A 19,382-nucleotide genomic window follows, 5' to 3' on the forward strand; every position below is an offset into this window, starting at 1 on the left:
TCCGACTCCATGTGGTGTCTCATGGGCCTCTCTCCCTCGGCGTGGCCCAAACCCAGCCCCTGACTGTCCCCAAGCCTACCCTGACACTGCCTGCCCCATCTCAGTGGATGGCAGCTCGGTCCCTGTGAGTGCTCAGGGTCCTCAGAAGATGCCTTCCTCTCTCGCACCCGCACCCACCAGTTCAGTCAGCTCTCTCAGGCTATCTCCTCCTCCATGTCCTCAACCCTATCTGAGCTGGCCCTACTCTCTCCCACTTTGTCCCCTCCCCGCCCCCCGTAGCCACCAGGGGGTGCCCGTGAACACCCAAGCCAAGGCCAGTCCCTCCTCTGCTCAGAACTCTCCATGGCTCCCACATCACATCATTAGGTCTTTCCTGACCACACACTGGAAGCACCCATGGCAGTTTTCTGCCTCTTACTTGATTCTTTCTAGAACATGAGACCCCCTGGCAGGTACTTTATGCACAAAGCGCTTAGTGGATGCTGCTGAATGACCTTCACTCGGTGGGCCCTCACCTCTGCTCTGTGTTGAAGATGGCGAAGACGTGCTTGTTGGACATGAAGCCTTTCTCCACATCACGGATTTTAAGGTTGTCCAATGGCAGCATGTACTTCTTCTCCTTCTCCTGAGGGTGGAAGAGGAGAGGTCACCGTGGCCTATTTAATTGAGGACCTGAGAATGCCCTGGGCTAGACCCCACCCCGAGGACCAATGCCAATACCTGATGCCTCTCACGCTGGTGGTTACTTGGATTAACTCATCTGCTGCTACCGACTCTCCTTTATCCGCTTTGCCCCAACCATGCTAGCCTTCTTGACACTCTCAGAGAGTCCAGGTGGGCTCTCACCCCAGCACCTTTGCTGAAATGCTCCTCCTTCCAATGCCTGCATGGCTCCCTCCTTGCATCCTTCAGATTTTTGTGCAGAGGGGACCCTCTTGGAGAGGCCTGCCCTGTCCTTGCCCTATGCACACTCCCTCTCTCTTGCCCCCTCCATCCTCCTCCTCCTCTTGATACTGCCCCCTCCATGACACGACATCATCTTGCTCATTGATTCAGGCTACCATCTGTCACCCAGCCTGACTGGGGTGGGCCAGTTCCTCAAGGTCAGCTCTCATTCTACCCCAAATCCAACCCTTTCTCCACCAGATTCATGAATGAAACCGTTAACTCAAGTACAACATCTTCACAACAAGCCTATAACTGAGTTACCACCATGATCCCATTTTACAGAGAGGGAGGCTAAGGTCAAGTGGGGTCAGGTCAGAGTTGGGGCTGGGATTTAAAATTCATTAGCTTCAGATGATCCTGAAGCTGAACGTGTGCCCCCTTGAGGTCATGCCTGAACTCCAAAGCCAAATAAGTGTCCCTCGCTTCCTAAGGGCAGTCCTGTTCATGAGGTGCCCACTGAGTGCCTGGCACAGCAGTCCTGATGACTGCAGGGGAGGCAGCTCACAGAGGATATGTGTCACGGAAGTCCATGTTCCCTCACCAATGGTGGCCAAGCACCTACTGTACCCCCCAGCATGGGGCTGGGGCCTACAGATGCATTATCTTATATCTCCCCAAATGGGGGGCGTGGGGTGGGGGGTGCACGAACAAGTTTTCTACATCAGGAAACCAGAGAGCAGTATCACAGTGCATCAGGATCGCCTGGTTCCCATGCCCACGTGACCCACAGTAACTCTGATGACCTTCCCCTATCTCTGCCAGGGAAGCACCATGCTTAGAGAGGGAAGCTCAGACAGGGAAGGTGGCTGCCCAGGGCCACACAGCAGGGCTTCAGAAGCCAGGTCCGTGTGCTCCAAAACCAGGTTCTGCCCACCACCCTTTCTTATACCTCCAGGCATCTTGGGAGAGGAGACCCCATCTCCCTACTCCAGGAGTTCGCTTCTTGTCACCTGTTTTGTCCCTGTGTACTGAAAGGCCCCAGAACCAAGCCCAATATGGCTGCTGCCTCCAAATTCCAAAGCAGCCACAGTGATGGAGGGAAAGGGGGCCAGAGGCTCCCTGGTAGGTGGGGCCTGGCTCAAAGTTTCAGGGCGACAGAGAGAGAGGCAGGAGTGAGCAGCAGGCTTGGTGCAGGGGCTTGGTCCTGAAGCCTTAGGAGCTCCGATGGGCTCCACCCCTCCAGTAAGTCACTCCCCATTGCTGCCTCAGTTTCCACAGGAAAGTCCTGGCCTCCTTGTGCAGGGTGACGGTTAAGGCGAGTCTCTGAGGCACTAGGGTATCCTTTTGTGCATGTGTTTCTCATTCTCAGGGCTCTAGAGTCAGTTCACGGGGCTCTGGCAGAGGAGGAAGCAAGGCAGAGTGCCCCTTCCGGCCGAGCTGCACTGAGGGACAGAAGAGGGACCCAGTGGCCATGGAGGTGGGAAACCCCCGTTCCTGCTGAGTTCTGGGAGCCCGAGAAAGGAGGGTGGCAAAGAAAGGCTCTGGGCCAGGCCCAGGGCCCAACCCCTTCCTGGAGAAAAATCTTGGGGGCTTTAGAAGGGGCCCAGGGAGGGGTTCCCCGCCCGGAAGACTGTGGAAGGGCCTTTGCCGTCCCCACCCTGATGTGTCAAGAGGCAGGAAGCTTCCAGTCAGTCGGCCAGGCCAAGTAACTGAGTCACAGTCCTTCTGGGCCCTGAGCGAGACGCCACATCTGGAACTGTTTATAGTGTGATTCCGCCCAGAGCACAGCGGCTGCCTTCCTGATCCTGCTGACACGCACACACAGAACACAAACACACACAGAGACACAGGCGTGCGGGCACCCCGCCCCCACCCGACCCCTAAAGAGACCTTCGCCTGCACACACAGGCCACAGACCCAAACCCTCCCTCCCGCCCACGCCCACCCGCTCCCCAACCCCCTCCTTAGGATTTCCTGCAAACCCACAACTTTCTCCAGATGCGAGCCGGCCCCAGCCGTGCCACGTCAGAAGAGACGAAGTGGATCGGCGCAGGCAGTGGCCTCCTCGTCTGCTCCGAGGGGCTGGGGCGCGGCAGCCCTCCTTGCCCCCTGCCTCCCCTGGCCCGGGGGGCCTGCAGCATGGACAGCCGGCCCCGCCAACCCAGTGTTCAGACTACCTGTTCAGGGGGCTCTGAATGTGTACAGTAGTCTGCACATTGGTTAGGCTGGGCTCGGGCAAGCGGCGCATCAGGATGGGCACCCCCCCAAACTTGCTGCCACCTCCACAGAGAGGCAGCCCCGGAGGTGAGTGTCATCGTCCACCGCCCTGCTTCCCACTGGGGTGGAGATGGGGACAGAGGATTGGGGAGTCGGGAAGGGCCTGGGGGGGAGCAGAGCTGCCAGGGAGAGGCAGAGGTAGCCTGCCGCCAGCTGAGGGGTTGGGGGCGCTGGCTGGCTGGGTCCCCTATTCCTACCCCACATTGTAACTGCTTCCTCTCAGTGCTTTTTCAAAATAAAGAAATGCGTTCTGCCTCTCTGAGGCGTCTCTGAGAAGGGGGCCTGATCTTCAGGGGCTTAGCTGCCACGTATGCAACTCTGAGGGTCCCTGCGCTGTGGGGATCGGGCTCCTGCCCCTCCCAATCTTAGCCTGCTTTGTGTCTGGGGCGCACACAGGGCCCCTTTCACGGGCCTGCTGGTTCTCGTTACTGGCGGCAGGCGCTCCACCCTCCTCCCGCCCGACGCTTCTGTGCCTTTGGGCTGGGCCCACCGGAGGGTCTGGGGTTCCTGCTTTTGACCCCTACATGAGGGGAAAATGAAGGACTCCCTCCTACACTGAAAAAAGCTCTTAAAATCAGACTTGCCGGGAACTGCCAGGATGGGGTTTGAGCCCAAAGTCCCTCTCCAGCTGCCCGAGGCTATGGCAAAGCCTGGCACCCTGGGTGGAGATGCCTGGGCCCAAGGTAAAGACCAGCCCTTGGCCGGCCTGGCAGCCCTTGCAGCAGAGCAGACTGGGTTGCAGACGACTGGGGCGGAAAGAGGGAGAAGATGCACAAGCGTCATCCCCACCCGCCCTCACCCCGGCCATTTTGAGAAGCTGATCTGGCTACGAGGGTTCCTGAAGGAGCGCCTGGTCACCCTTATGCTACATCTCAACCCTGTGAGGCTCTGTGGTCCTGGGCACGCCCTTGCCCAGTTTAGAAACAGCAGCCAGATGGGGTCCTTCAGGAGGATCAGGGTTCCTGATGCTCCTGGAACTTTCCAGGATGAATCTCTAGCCTGGTGTCCCGTGGGATGATGACATTTCACCCCTAAACACCCTCCCTCAGAGGAGTGGTGTCTGGCCATGAGGGAGGGTCAGGCCAAGGCTGAGGTGGCTCTCAGGGCAGAGAGCACATGCCCTGTACCCACCCACCCCTCCCGTGAGGACCCTTCCCCACTCTGTGACACAGAACAAGTCACTGCTTGGGGTCTGATTCCTCACTGACAAATGGGAATATAAGGATTTCCTGAGGAAAATGTGGCCAAGGTGGGCTCTTCAAGTCAGCAAGCCTGGCACACAGCAGGGATTTCATAAACAAGAGTTGTGTGATCCCAGGTGAGCAGGACACACAGTGGCCACGGGACTAGACTGTGATCAGGGGTTGGGGCAGAGTGACACATGTCCCTTCCTCATCAGGCCCTTCTCTCCCTTCTTCAGGCTGCTGGAATGTGATGGACCCGGGGGAGGGAGGGGATCTGGGACCACGATGGGGAGACACATGTTAAGTTGACAGTGGGGAAGGTGGAGCTTGGGCCCTGCACAGCCTCACGGCCCAAGCCTGCCAAGCTCACCAGGACGCAGGCAAAAAACAGACTCCTGTCTCTGTAAGTGCCTTCATATTGGGGCCACTGTCACGCCTAATACTGCCCTGGCCAACAGGGAAAGCCCATGGACCTTCCATAAGACAGCCCAGGAAAATGACAGAAATGCAGTGCCCTTCACTTGGGACCTTCAGAAGCCAACCCAGCCCCCACTGGGGCAGCAACAGGCAGTCACCCTGGAGTGGTATTGTTCCCAGGCAGCTAACCAAGGCCAGGTTGTTAAGAGAACTGAGCAAAGCCACAGAGAAGTGGAGGTGGAGAAGGGGCCAGGCAGCAGCACTGCCCCAGAGGCTGCCCGTTGAGCTGGGGGCGCAAGAACTCGAGCCCCTGGCACAGGTTCATGGAGCCTGCAGTAGTACAAGGCGGCACACGATGCTAAACCCTGTGGTCAGTGTTCCTGATGCTGGTCCCAGAGGCCTCCCCACGCCCTTTGGAAAAGGACAAGCACACGTGGAATGCTCTAAAGACACACACTAATCCAACTGATGAGTCACTGGACTTACCTCTGACACTAATAATACACTGTATGTTAATCAATTGAATTTAGGGAAAACAAAGAATTTTTAAAAATAGAAATAAAATAAAATATTTAAAAATACAGACAGACACTATAGCTAGGCCTGTCCCAGGAGCCATTCCACTCCACTTCGTAGACGGGGAAGCAGGAGCCCAAGGAGGGTAAGCGCTTGGCTGAGCCGGGGCAGGCTGTAGTCCTTGGAAACCCAGCACCTCAGTGGCCTGGCTGTGAGCCTGAGTCCCTGACCTAGGGCCCTGCTTCCTCTGAGAACCAGGGATACCTTACAGTGACCTCAGAGGCTGAGGTCAGTTTCCAGCCTGCCGAGGGCTCCCCTCCCCCATCTCCCTTTCTGCCTGGAGGAGTGGAGCAGCCACCAGGCTGGACCCCTTGGGGGGCAGAGAGGTGCAGCCAGGCCATTACCGTTCTCGGCGGGAGCTCTGGGATACCCAACTCAGGGAGACCATCTTGAATGAACCAGGGTGAATGAGTAAGCACCCACCCATCCTAGTCCCACTGCCCTGTCCCCCAGCCACTCACCTCCTCATCCTTGTACCAGGACAGAGACTCGGCTGTCAGCACAAACCAGTACTCCTTGGAGCCGCCCTTCATCAGGCTAATGTTGTTGATGGTTAGCCAGCCCCTGCGGATCACCTGGGGGGGGGAGGGTGTTGCTCAGAGGACAAAGCCTGCCACCCCGCCCGGCCCACCCCTGTGCAGTGGCCAGTACCTTTGTCCCCAGTAAGGAAGAGGGACCATGACAGCCACCGCCAGCCCGAAGCCAGGTGACCCAACTCCACTTTGCCCCTAAGCATTTCCCACTGGAAACCAACATGGGACGCCCAGGCAGACACAGGGCACACATACTCACTTGCAGGCCCAGGGGCAACAGGGAACCAGGCCCCCGGGAGACCCCCTGCACACGAGGTTAAGTTTGGTTAGCATGGGCAAGAAAAGGTATGCCTGGCTAGAAGGGGCCCAGGAGAGGTCCCTGGCCTGTATTTGTGTCACATGGGATGAAACCCTGGAGCAATCACACCTGCAAGATGCAGGTACCATGAGGCCCTCAGACCTTGTCCCTCGCATGCTCTGGAAGACGGCTGTCGAAGGAAGGCTGGAGAAACTGCCACAAGATGGAGTGGTTCTTCCTCTCTCCTCTTGTGGCTGACCAGCAGAGGCTCAACATACAGCATCAACTCTGCTGCCCAGTCTGTTGGCTCACCTGCCCGGCTTACTTGGGTGGGCACTCGGTGACCAAAGGGACCTGTTCTGAGTGGCCAGTCTGTCCTGGGGCTCCCTTCCCCACAGGCTCCTTCCAGAGTATAGGATGAAGGGATGCTTCCACCCAGAAAGCTGAGGCCAAAGGTTCAAGCCTGAGCCTGGGGAATCTGCAGGGGATCATGCCCCACGCTGGCTTCAAACACGGTAGCTGTCCGAGTTTTCTGACATGTTAAGGTTCTGGGCTGGCAGGTCCCCTGGATGAGGCTCATCTGGCTGTAGCTGTCATCTGAGTAGGAGGCAGAACCCAGGCCTACGCAGAGGACTCACCTGACTGCTACACGTAGGCAGCCTGGGGGGCCATGGTCCTATGTTCCCTGGGTCATGGAGGTGTGTGTGGGCCGGAGCTACCCATCACTCTGGATTGGGGACCCCAGGGCAGCAGGAAGCACATGGAGGCACAGACAGGGCTGCCTAGGGCCCAGGCGCAACAGACCAGGCCAAGCTACTGAGGTGCGGCCAAGGACAGCTGGGATGGACTGGTGGGTCCCCCAGGGTGGGGCGTGGCAAAAGCATGGGAGATATGGCTCCAGGGATGACTCTGGGGCCTACGTGGCTTCCTAATGGGTGGGTCTCAAGGGAGACTTCATCTCCTGCCCTCTAACCTGTCCCCAGACCTGTAAAATCTCAACAGAGCCACCTGTTCCATTCCTATGGTTGGAATTAGGCTCTGAGTCTCAGAGGCCATGGAGGTGGAGGTGGCCAGCATGTGCCCAGGGACCCCGTACCGCACAGAAGCCCTTCTCCAGGCTGGGGATGGCACGGAATGCCAGCTGGCAGCCTTTCTTAAGGCTTCCTAAAGATGATCAGAGTACCTGGGAGACTTATCCCCCCCAGGGAGTGGGCAGAGACTTCTGGCACCTGCCCAACCATGGGCTGCCTGGTGGGCAAGGTGGCAGAGGCCCCAGTAAGGTCATGGTATCCTCCCAGGGCACCCTGGTTTAGCACTGAATATCTGAAGTCCTGGGAATACCCCCAGGTCCAGGCAAAGGGGGATGTCTGGTCACGCTGGGGGCAAGGCAGGTCTTCAGACTCAGGCCGAGGCCATCCTACATATGATCAGGGAAAGAGCCCCTGGCTCCAGCAATTACACCCTGCCTCAGAGCAGTGTGGGTCCCAGTGTTCATAGTGGCTCCTTCCTTCCCCACTCCAGGGGGCAGGGCAGGGCCTGCCTTGTCCTAGCCCAACCCCAGTAGATACTTCTAAACTTCCGGCACTGATAGCCAGGGGAAGGGGAGCAGGGGGTGGAGCACAGGTGGTCGGTGCTCCCTGGGAGAGAAATCTTCACATGGCAAAGCCTCTCTAGTCCAGGGCCCAGCCCAGCTTCCAAGGGGGCAGGTGTGCCCCACTCCACCCTCAGTGAGCAGCAGTCAGAGCTGGCAGACAGGGCCCTGGCCATGCCGTGGGGGTGGGGGGTGAGGGGTGGGGGCATGGGGCAGAGGCACTGCCAGGACCTAGAATGGCACACCCGAGCCTCAAGGCAGGAGGCTGCTGGGTGGGCCTGGAGAAGCCTCCAAGGTCCCCTTCCCCTCGAGCTGCCCAGAGAGCCGTCCTCATGGGAGCCAAGTGGGGTTAGAGACGAAATCCTACCCTAGGGAGGGGCAGGCTGTGGGCTGCAGACACACACGCTGAGTCTGGAGGAGAGGGAGTTGGGCCTCCTTTTCCAAAAGCCAGACTTGTGCCCCAGGGGCCTGGCTTAGAAGGAGGGGGGTGGGGGGACAGAAGAGGCAGGCAGGCTCCCACGCTCTAGGGTGCACAGCGACAGGCATGCAGGCACGCCAGGGATGGGAGGAAGGGCCGCCAGGGGCAGCATGGGTGACAGGCAGGAAGCAGCAAGCTGGGGCTGGCGGCAGGGTGGGTCAGCCTCCTCCCGGGTGAGGGTCTCGGCCTGAGTCGCCCAGGAAAGGGATGGAAACCAGGGCTGGGAGACCCAGGGGTCCACAGCCTTGATGGACGAGGCAAGGCTGGGCTTCGTGGCTGGGGACGTGGAATCTGGCAGGAAAAGAATGGCTAAACCTCTTGGGGTGCAAGGGGAACCAAGCCCCTGGGCTGTCTGGAGGGAGGCAACAGTTGGAGTTCAAAGAGGATCAAGGACGACATGGGGAAAAAACTGGAACCACAGGCCTAAGGACCAGCCATTCCTCCTGCCACTGCCCCCACCCGACCCTGCCAAGAGTGGGCTCTTTCTGCACCTTCCAGGCCCCAGGTGCAGTGCAGCCCTGACCCAGGATCAGCTCAGCTACTGCGAATACCCCCCTGGGGCTCACCAGAAGATCCCTTCCAGAGGGCAGCAGCCAGGCCGCCCAACGCCTCAGTGGCCAGCGGTGGGGGAATATCCCGGAGCAGGAGGCCCAGGCCTTGCTCTCTGGGGTGCAGAGCTGGGGCTGAAAGCCAGCTAGCTGCCTGAAAGGGAGCGCCTTGAAAATGGCTCACCTCGTAGGCGGGAGCACCACCTGCTCCCCACTGGGCTGGCCTGGGCTCGGCCACACACGGAGAGGAGGTGTTCCCTATACCAGGGATGGCAAATACCATTCATCGTGGGTGGCCACACTGATCAGTGGGTGGCTGCCACCATAGTGAGGCTTCAAAGTGAGAATTCCGGATGCACCAGGAAAGGGTGCTAGGATCAATTAGTGATGTCTGCCGCAGGCAAAATACAAGGGAAGGGAGCAAATGGAACAGAACAGTCTCATAAATCATCATATCTGCCATGGGGACAGAAGGATCATGGCAGCATCCAGGAGAGAGTTCCCTGTGCAATCCAGTCATGTCTCTTGTGGGTGCAAGGACAGATGTCACATGCAAAGCTATCATGTGGAAAAAAGAAATCCTCTGACCAGTTGTGTCACATCTGCCACAGAATGGGGAGTGGCGGCGTGCTCAGGAGAGAATACCGAGATTGATTAGCTATGTCTGCCACCAGCCCAGGGCCGGAGGAAAGAATGCTGGATCAATTAGTAATGTCTGCCATGAGTGCAGGATGAGATTTCTGCATGGTGATGTCTGCACTGGAGTGGTGGCAGTGGCAATACAGAGTTCCAGCAGAGCTTAAGCAAAACTTTCCCTGGCCAGAGATGTGAGGGAAGGGAAGCGCAGGGGTGTTAGCTGAGTATTTGCCATCCCTGACCTATAGGAAACTAGCTAAATGTGTCAGGAACAGGCTGGAGGGGTGGGCCTCCTACAAGGATGGTGGTCAGGTTAGTGTCTGTGTGAGTCAGCTTATGCCCAGGGCAATACGGAGTCCGGCGGGCGCTGGCCATGGCAGGCAGTTTTGAGGTTAGCTTGATTTTTAGTCGTTCTGTTATTTTGGGGTGAAGGGACCATTACGGGGTGGCGGGGTCTCCACCACTCTCAGGTTCTCTAATGTTTGCTACCACGCTAGGTGGGTACTTACCAAGATCTCCCCCTTTGAAAATGCAAAGTTAGGATTGTGGGTAAAATCAAAGAAGAGCAGGCAGAGGAAGAGAAACGTAAGGGACATGAGGGGACAGAGAAAAAGCAAGAAAAGCACAAAAATGGGAGGAGAGAAGAGCAGGGAAAAAAACAGCAAAAGAAAAAAAATTACATGCTATTAATTATATTCATGGTGTTAATATTTAATTCATTATCATCTCCCGAAACAAAAAAGCAACAACATATGTATTACCTACGGCAAGCGCAAAAAAATCATGCAGTGGTTACATCCTTCTTTTCCAGAGGGCTCTATAATCGTGCAGGATAGCAGAGCTCCTGCCCCCGCCCCCCCACTCCCACCCCATCTAATGTGGAGAAGCGGGATGGGCACTGGCAGAAGTTTTTGCAAGATGATGTGTTTTCTTAAAGATAAAAAAGAGGCACCTGATACCGGCATATATGAAGCTGTTCATATTGTTCATGCCTAAGGCCTCTGGCTGGGACATGACATCAAGGCAGAAAACCTTTCATGTGGCTCTGGGCTTCACCAGGTATGGGGTTCAAAGTGCCCTCAGGCTCCCCAGGACTGCTTATCACACTGCAGCCTCCCAACCAGCCCTTCCACATATTCCAAGTCCCTGGGGCTAGGGATGGGAACCCAATCTGGCTGCAGACACCCATGGATGACTGGGCTGCTCCTCTCTCAAGGGTCAAGTTCTAAGTGTGGCCTTGGATATCAGGACAGGGCCTTCTGGGTGTACAAATTTGCCCCTAAGCCTGTGCCAGAGCTTCAGCTCAAAGATAGGTTTCCCGAAACATCAAAACATGAACAGACTCAAGAGGCTGGGAAGTGGGGGTGAAGGGTCTGGTGGGACAAGCCATGAGCTAGGCACCATCATTGGGCTCAGTGGTCCCTAAGTACCCATATCCACCCCCAAGGGTAGAGCTATGGGCTGTGGAGGGGCGGGCTACCTGGTTGGGGATGGCTCTCTTCTTGTTCAGCTGGGTGCTCCTCTGCTGGGCGCTGAAAACAAAGCAGAGAGAGGACTCATGTGGCGACATGTGGGAGGGACGTGGTGCAGGGTTCTCTCCCCCTTGTGGGGGGCCAAGTGGCCAGCTAAGGGCAGAGGCAGAGAGAAGCCCCTTAAACACAAGGGGCTGCCCAAGGAAAAGAGTTGGGCTCATGCAATGAGAAAATGTATTTAGTTAAACTGAGGCTTCGAGGCCCTGGCCTTGACCACTCCCAAGAGCACTAGCTAATTCCAGGAGTCAAGGGCCCCAGCCTCCAAAGTGGGGGCATGAGAAGCTGGACTCCCAGGTGACTGGGAGGTGGCCATAGTGGCTTCAGGGTAACCTGGGCACCAGGCTGTTTGGGGGTAAAACCTGAGGCTTTTTCCCACTCTCTCTTCCCATCCCTGACCCTGGAACCAAGCCTTCAGTGGCTCTGACCACAGAGCCAGCCAGCCTGGAAGATCATACCAAGGGACAGCTGCCCACCATGAAAACATCTTGGATGGCTCTTGGCCCAATTCAAAGGAGAGAAGGTCCACAGGGTGTGTTTCTATAAGGTCCCTTACTTGCCTACAGTCCCTGATCTCTTTTATTCTTCAGCTATCCTGTTTCCCAGCTAGTCTGAGCCATGCAGATGAAGGTTCCCACAACATATTTTGTATGTGGGAATCTACTCGGCTCCCCTGTTCATCCTGTTTTCCATCGCTAGCTGCAAACAACTGATATCTCCTACAACTTAGACATCTTAAATTCTTTTCTTGTCATATTGATTTAGGGATAAGATATTCCTTTAGGAATATATATTGCTTTAGGAACTTTCAGAATATAAAAAGGCAAACCACCTTGTTTCATTCCTTTATTGGCTGCCTCTGGGGCTGCACCTGAAAGTCCAAGCTGGCTGTTGGATAGAAGAAAGAGAGAGAGAGAGAGAGAGAGAGAGAGAGAGAGAGAGAGAGAGAAAGGGAAAGGGAGGGAGAGAGAGTTAAGGAAATAGGCTTCTATTCCTAGATGGGCAAAAGTTGGAACATGAAAAACGGGAAGAATTTATCCAACAGTTTTCCTAACATTCAGTGAGTTTATTATAGAACTTTTCCTCTGGGCCCTGGTTTTCGTATTTAGAGGGCAGTGAGAAAACACCGAGCCTGGCTCCATGGCTATACAGTGGGCCTCTGGGGGACACCCCCCCTCCATCAAGGCTAGGACCATGGCTTGCACCTGGGCTGGGTGGAGCCTGGCACCCTGGGCCCTGCCCCCAGCAAGGGCGACCCCAATCACACACCAGGAAAAAGGCACACAGCAGGCAATACCCACCCGGTCACCAGCTGCTCAGTATAATAACAGCTGGGGGAAGTGGGGAGGCCCAGGAATCCAGAGGAAAGAGTGGAGTGGTCAAAGGAAAAACAGGAGAGATTGTGAGAAGGAACTGTGGATGAAGTATGAGAAGTAGAGACATCAAGGTGAGGAAAACAGCAGCAAACCAACGAGAGGGACCAGCGTTTTCAGCCCACACACACCCAGCTGCTGGGGGAAGAGATGCAGGAGGGGGTACCTGAGGTGTGGCCCACGGTCAGGGCCCCCCAGCCCTCCCATAGCAGGGACAGCCTGACCAGGGCCTTTGGCTCGTCTGGGCTTGCTTGGGAAGAAGCTTCTGGTCATGCCCTCTTCATTCGTTCATTCATTCTTTCCACTCACCTACCATGTGCCCAGCAGAGAACAGATGACCAACTGCGTTGAGTGCAACTCTAAATGTTCCACCTAGTAAACTGCTTAGCCCAGCACAGAGACCCCTGAGTGAAAGATCCTCTTGTCCAGCCTGCTAGCCCAAGACTGGGGTCTAACAGGCACTTCTCCACAAGAAAGCCTCCCTGAAACCCCAAGGCCAGGCCAGAAGGCTGCCCTCTGGACTCAACACAAGCCTCACACAGCCCTGACCCCAGCAGTGATTACACTGTGTCTTAACTGGTTTGGTGCATGTCTGTCTCTGGCATGGTGGGGACCTGGGTCTGTGCTTGCTCACTGCTGTATCACAGAGCCTGACACAGAGAACACACACCAGAAACACTTGCTAAGTGAATGCAAGGAAGCTGGCTGCCGATTGTTCTGTGATTCTGTTGGGTTCATCAGGCAAGAATCCACATGACGCCTGAGCCTACTGAGGGTGGAACCAGGGGCTGATGGAGTCAGTGAGGGCATGATACTTGAGGCCATCAGCATTTATATCTAATTATGCCAACAAGAGATCCCTGCTCTGGCCCCTTATCGAGGTGCCATGGAAGGTTCTGGTTTTCAATCTATGGTGTATGGATGGAAGCCATGGAGGGCTTGGACAGCAATTCCCAAAGAGCAGCCCCCAGAGCCAAAGTCTGGAGCCCCTGAGATGCTTGCTCTGTGAAAGGGCCAAGTGCAGATAGCAGGAGCCTGGGGAAAGCCGCGCAGTTTATGAAAGGCTCTGAGAAGTCATGCAGAAAGTAAAGCACTGCACGCTGCCAGCCTCACCCTTTCCTGAGGCAGCTGGCCTCAGGTATGCCCCACAGGAGGCATGTTGAGGACAATGATGGGGGTCGCTATCAGCCCAGGAAAGCTTCCAGGTACTTTCAGATGGCTGTATGCTTCACCCCGGGACTCTGACAGACAGACCCTCTTGCCCTCGTCGGCTGAGGGAAGCCAAATCGACCACCTCTCTTGGGGCCCGGCTCTGAGGGCAGGGCACTCGTGCCACCCACCAGCCTCTATCCTGAGAAATACATACTTGGCAAATCCAATAAAGTCCTCGTGGTTCGTGTTGATGTAGGACTGCTCGATGTCAATCAGAAGAAGAATCTGGAAGAAAACGGTTAACTATGAGTAGGGAGAGAAGCTTGGCAGGGAAGGCTGTGGCCAGAACACTTCCCATACCTGCCAGCAGGGGGCGATGGCTGGGACTATACTGCTTCCAGCGCATGAGAAGGGGAACACCCATACCTCACCTCCAACCCCTACCCTGGGAAGTGGGGTGTGGGTACTTTGAAACTTCAGGGCCCCATGAGAAAGAAAGACTGGGCCAACAGAGCAGAGTGAGGCAGTCATGTGCTGGTTGCAGGCACGGCCTCTGGGGCTAACTATCTGGGCTGCAGTCTTGCTCGGCCACTGCCTGGCAGTGTGACCCTTGGCCTTGTGTTACCAAACAGTTGAAAGGGGCAACAAGAGGCCCGACTGCATGGGGTTAAATAATTCACAGCATGTCAAGTGTTTACAGAGCAGCACCTGGCATGTTGTAAGGGCTGCTTTGTTAAAACAGCAAAGGTGGGGTGCCTGGGTGGCTCAGTGGTTGAGCGTCTGCCTTTGGCTCAGGTTGTGATCTCAGGATCCTGGGATCGAGTCCCGAATCAGGCTCCCTGCAGAGTGCCTGGTTCTCCCTCTCCCTCTGCCTATGTCTCTGCCTCTCTGTGCCTCTCATGAATAAATAAATCTAACTTAAAAAAAAAAAAAAGAAAGAAAGAAAGAAAGAAAAGAAAAACCACAAGCAAACAGCAAAGGTAGTTTGACCAGGTGAGGGCATCAGAATGGAACACGCAAACACAGGCACACAGGCATCAGTTGGGATGTCATCTAAGGTAAAAGACAGGCCTTTACAGAACACCCTACCCTTTCCTGTCATTTCACTGTGCCTCTGGGCACTCAAGCATAAGACATGCCAGCCACTTGGACCGTGTGGGGTTGCTGAAAAATGCTGGGGTGCTCTGTCTGTGGGAGCCACTGTTGTTGGTTTTAACAGGCCCGAGCCCCATCAGCCCGAGCCCTGGGACAGAGCCCAGAAGCACTGGCACTGGGACAACCAGGCGCCATGGAGTGTGGAAGCGACAGCCACATTCTTGACAATAACAATAACAAAATGAACTGGCACCTTTCAAGCTTTTGATACAACTTCGAGGTTACAGAAGCCACGGGGAAGGGGTGCAGGTTGACTGGGAGACCCTCTGAATGACAAATGAGCCAGTTTCTTCTCCACTGACATGCAAAATGAGGTGGTATCACAACCAAATACAACACAGAGGCCTGTTTTGGCTCTAGTTTGAAAAAACACCTGCCAAGAGACCAAAGCAGACCAACCAGGGGGAAGGGACTCAGACCAGATGCAAGTCCTATGGAGATGAAAGGACAGCCATGGGCTCACTCGGCATGACAGGTGAGACCCATGCCACAGCTCTGCAGGGACCTGCCCCACTCTCTATCCTTGTGTGTGCCTGGACGGTCTTCACAAGGAAAATGTTAAAACATAAAAAGCACCCACACATCCTCTGGTGGGCGAATGGGTAAATAAGCTGTAGTCTGCACCCACCACAGGACACCACTCAGCAAGCGTTAGCAACAACACCACAAACAACATTCAGGGATGAATCCTGAATGCTCTATGCTGAGCAAAGGAGGTCAGACTCAAGAGGCTACAGACCACAGGAGTCCATTTGAGTGATATTCTGGAGAAGGTAAAACATAGGGATAAGGAGCCGGCCAGTCATTGCCAGGGCCCGGGTGTTGGGAAGGGGCAAAGGACAGGAATTTTGAGAATGGTTTGGTACCTTGACTGAGGTGGGGGTTACCTTGGTTTATGCATGTGCCATTATTCAAGGAAATCTATGCTCAAGATTTAAGCACATTAAAAAAAAAAAGATTCATGCACATAAATGCTACCTGAAAAACAAAACAAAAAGCCCATACCTGGTCCTTGGTTCTCCCCTCCCGTTCCCGGATGTAGGTAGTGACGATTCGCTCCGTCTCTTCTCGCAAGCGGGGGTAGGAGTTGAGCTGGGGGGCAGGGGGAGAAGTAGAGTGGCGGCATTGGCTGAGTCCTTGTGGCACAGGAAGCAACATGAACCACACAGAGAACATGAGGGGAAGGGGAGTGACAAGGGGTGGGCCTACCGAGTCCCCACCCCACTCCTGTCTCCTGGCTGCTGCAGCTGGAAGACAAGAAGGGGATGGTGGAGGCACGGTGTGCCAGAGGGAGTGACAGGGGTGCCCACGCACGAGCAGAGATTCTGAGAATGGATTCGAAGGTGGAAAGTGGCAAGAGAAAGTTGGGGGTGTGTGTGTCTGCTGCCCAACAGTGCTGCCCAACAGTGATGGCCACCCCCTCCGCCCAGTACTGGGTGAGAGCAAGAACACCGAGTTTAATGAAGGCCACCAGGCCAGTGGGGTGGGAACTCTCGCCCAGCTCGTGAGTGAGTAGCGCCCGTTCTAGGATGTGGGGGCAGCATCTGGGCCATCTACCTCAGAGGGACCCCCTTAGAGAAAACTATTCCCCCATCGTAATGGAGCCGAAGGCATGGAGAAGCCCACCATCCGAGGGTGGGGTGAAGCCCTAGTGTTGGGGACATCTGAGCCGACAGTCAGAATCCCTAGCGGAAACCCTCTGAAATGCCCCGGGACATGAGAACACGCAGGTCTGCATGCTGATAACGGTTCATGCTTGGTGACTGTGAGGAGACCCTCCTTACGGGTTCTGGGCCAGGCAGCGCCGCTCGTCCCCCCACGGCCTGCTTAGTGATCAGACCCTGCAACATCCACAGGCCTCCCACCCTCCGCAGCACCCAAACTGGAAACGGGGAGCACCTGTGGGCTGCAGCACCCCCACCTCTGCCGCCACGCAAAGTTGCGAGGGCACTGAGTGACCAGTGGCCCCCGGGAGGGGGGTTCCCGCCGAGGCAGAGTGTCCAGATGCACAGGTGGAGACTAACGTGGGGGGTGGGAGGGTGGGGAGGAGATGCGGGACAAATGCGCAGGGGACAACAAAACCTGCGGTTACCTTCTCGGCACACTTTTTAATGACCGTGGCCAGCTCTGAGACCACGAGATCAACACACTTCAAACTCGGTTCTTTGAGTTTTACAATCTGTTTTTTCACTATGGCTTCGAAGGCCATGTCCGGGGTGAAGAGCCCCGTCCTGGGTCACATGCGGAGGGCGGGACGAGGTAGGAAGACACCCGGGGACAGTGCGGGCCACACACGCGGGGCGGGGGACAGGGAAAGAGAAGAAAGGAGAGTCAGCTGGTTAGTGACATGCAAGGAGGAGCCGGTGCCCGCATTTGCCCCGAAGCTGCTTCGGATCAAGGAGGAGTCCTGGGTCGGAGTGGGGGGGGGGGCTCTCCCGACAGACTAGGGGGGCAGTGTCGATGTTCGTGCGTTCCGACAGCCAAGGGAACTGGGAGGCCTGGAATTTTCATACCTGGGACAATGGCCTCGGGGATGAAAATCTCTACCCCGGCTAGGTTTTTCTCTCTCTCCCTTTTCTACTCGAAGAAGCTTAAGAAGCAAATGTGGGCTTTTCCAGACTGAGACAGAAGGCTCAAGCAGAGTTTCCCTGCCTTGGAAGACCGACCCGGGACTCTAGGGGCCTTTGTGGACGTGCAAGCACAAACCGCCCACTGGAAAGCACTCCAGCTGTGTGGCCAAGGCGTGCTGCCCCGGGAATCAGGCCTGCAGGGGAGCCCAACGCGTCCTGCCAGGTGGAGACAGTGGCCTGTCAACACCAGCACACAGGTGCCTATGACCCAAGTGGCTTGGAGGACATGCTGCCTGGCGGGGGGCAGCTCCATTCCTGGAGGAAGCCAGGGCTACTGGTGGAGGCAGTAAGAAGCCGAGCTGGCTTTGCTGAGCTGGGTACCCGAGCACTCATTCTGCTGTTGACATTCGGGCCTTTCTTAGTGCCTGGGGGACAGCAAAGTGGCTGGCTCCAGGAAAGACCGAGGGGGCCAGGCATTGGTCAAGAAGGGGTGACAGCCAGGGAGGTTCAGGGAGCTTGGCCTCCAATAGCTGACACGGGGTTCCTCTCTGCTTCCCAGAAGGCAGCAAAGCGACAGCCCAATGAAACCCCCAATTCCATCAGACACATGCTAGGCTTGGTATCAGGGTCCCAGGGAGCCCTGCCCACCAGTCTGGCCAGTTCTGGAGGCTTGACACACACCCCCCACACAGACATTGCACCCAGGCCAACATGCCCCCGCCCCAGCCCCAGGGAAAAGGCCACATTGTTGGAAACTGAGGTAGTCTGGGGGGAAGGGGCCCCAGCGGGGCAAAGGCTGGAGAAGCAGCCCTGGGAGCCTGATACCAAACCCCCATACCCCCGCTTCCACAAGGCCAGGAGTCACCCTGCCGAGGGCCCGATACCTTACTGGTACACTGCCTAACTGTATTGATTAGCTCCTGGATAACCAGGTCGACACATTTCAGACAGGGCTCTTTCAGCTTGACGACCTGCTTTTTCACAATGGCCTCGAATGCCAAGTCCGGGGTGAAGAGCCCGGTCCTAAAACCATCCGTACCCGGGGGTAGGGGAGATAAGTCAGAGAGAAACAAAGCACGGTCAGCAATTTCATAGGCATGGGCCAGGTCCCCGAGAATGAGCCAAGGTCACGGCAAGTCTGGGGGTCAGATGCCTGCATCCACTGCCTGGAAACCCACAGGATGGCCCAAGGACCCCAAGGTTGATATAAGACTGGACAACCAGAGTGACTGTTTTGTTGGTTAAAGGAGGGGACCTAAAAGTCTCACGGGGAACCCACGATGGGGACGCATGCAGGGTTCCTGTAATCATGACTCACCTCTGGCTCCCTGCAACCCCCTGGGACAAACCTACAGTGAGCTTTCTTAGAAGGACCCATGCCAACAGACTGGGCAGCTTAACCTACATTTAACCTAAGGGTGGCAACTGCCTGTGGCATACAACAGATCCACACAGGACAGCACACCCGCCCTCATGCCCTTGGAGACCCACAGGGAGAGACTTAATGTTTACTAAATCCACCCAGGAGCCCTCTCAAGTCCTCACAATCAGGGCACCCAGAGGGAGAGGGGATGAACTGCCTGGACAGTGGCGCCGTGGAGGTGAAAGGAACATGGCAGCTCTCCCATGGGAACTTGCCTGACTCCGTGGATGTTCTTAATGGCGTAGCTGATCTCACGCCGTAAATCCTTCTCATCAAACTCCATCTGAAAGCAGACAAATCACCCATATGCAAGGAGGTACCTCCGGCACCCATATAACAGGTGCATATTAGGGGAACATTATGTCCTGTGTGTGGCTATTTTCACATGACAGACTATTTCACTGGCCAAAATTTTTAAAAACATTAAAACCAAATTTCAGCAAGGATGGTTTGAAATGAACACTTTCACTCTCAGAGGGAACATGAATTCACATGAACTTTTTTATAGGCTATTTGGCAGTAACAATCAAGGGCTTCCAAACACATAACTACACTTTCAGGCAACTTTAAATGTTCTACAAGCCCACCTAGAGGAATTAATAAGAATTAGTATGCTCACAGAACTATTCTTAACTGCTAAAAAGTATGAAAACAACTTAAATATCTAATGATGGGAGGCAGGTTCAATGTATGATGGAACATCCATAAGATAAGATATTTTGCCATTAACAATGCAAAACAAATATATGACTGC

At 55.7% G+C, this 19,382-nt stretch overlaps 1 protein-coding gene across 7 annotated transcripts in view; it reads right to left on the reverse strand.

Annotated features, from left to right (window-relative positions):
* The window catches only part of DNM2 (dynamin 2), an 89,379-nt gene that overhangs the window by 9,244 nt on the left and 60,753 nt on the right, over positions 1-19,382 (reverse strand). For 3 of the 7 annotated variants that reach the window (XM_055342609.1, XM_055342605.1, XM_055342603.1), the window contains exons 9-16: positions 18,844-18,911; positions 18,090-18,228; positions 15,641-15,727; positions 13,695-13,765; positions 10,907-10,958; positions 9,936-9,947; positions 5,804-5,917; positions 516-625 (exon numbers count right to left, since the gene is read on the reverse strand). In XM_055342609.1, the coding sequence (XP_055198584.1) occupies positions 516-625; positions 5,804-5,917; positions 9,936-9,947; positions 10,907-10,958; positions 13,695-13,765; positions 15,641-15,727; positions 18,090-18,228; positions 18,844-18,911 (653 nt within the window). Of the gene's footprint in view, positions 1-515; positions 626-5,803; positions 5,918-9,935; positions 9,948-10,906; positions 10,959-13,694; positions 13,766-15,640; positions 15,728-16,727; positions 16,867-18,089; positions 18,229-18,843; positions 18,912-19,382 lie in introns of all 7 variants that reach the window. The other 4 variants (XM_055342606.1, XM_055342604.1, XM_055342608.1 and 1 more) reach the window with 3 other exon arrangements.

The sequence above is a fragment of the Nyctereutes procyonoides genome, unplaced genomic scaffold, assembly GCF_905146905.1.
Source record: "Nyctereutes procyonoides isolate TBG_1078 unplaced genomic scaffold, NYPRO_anot_genome, whole genome shotgun sequence".
Taxonomy (NCBI): Eukaryota; Metazoa; Chordata; class Mammalia; order Carnivora; family Canidae; genus Nyctereutes; species Nyctereutes procyonoides.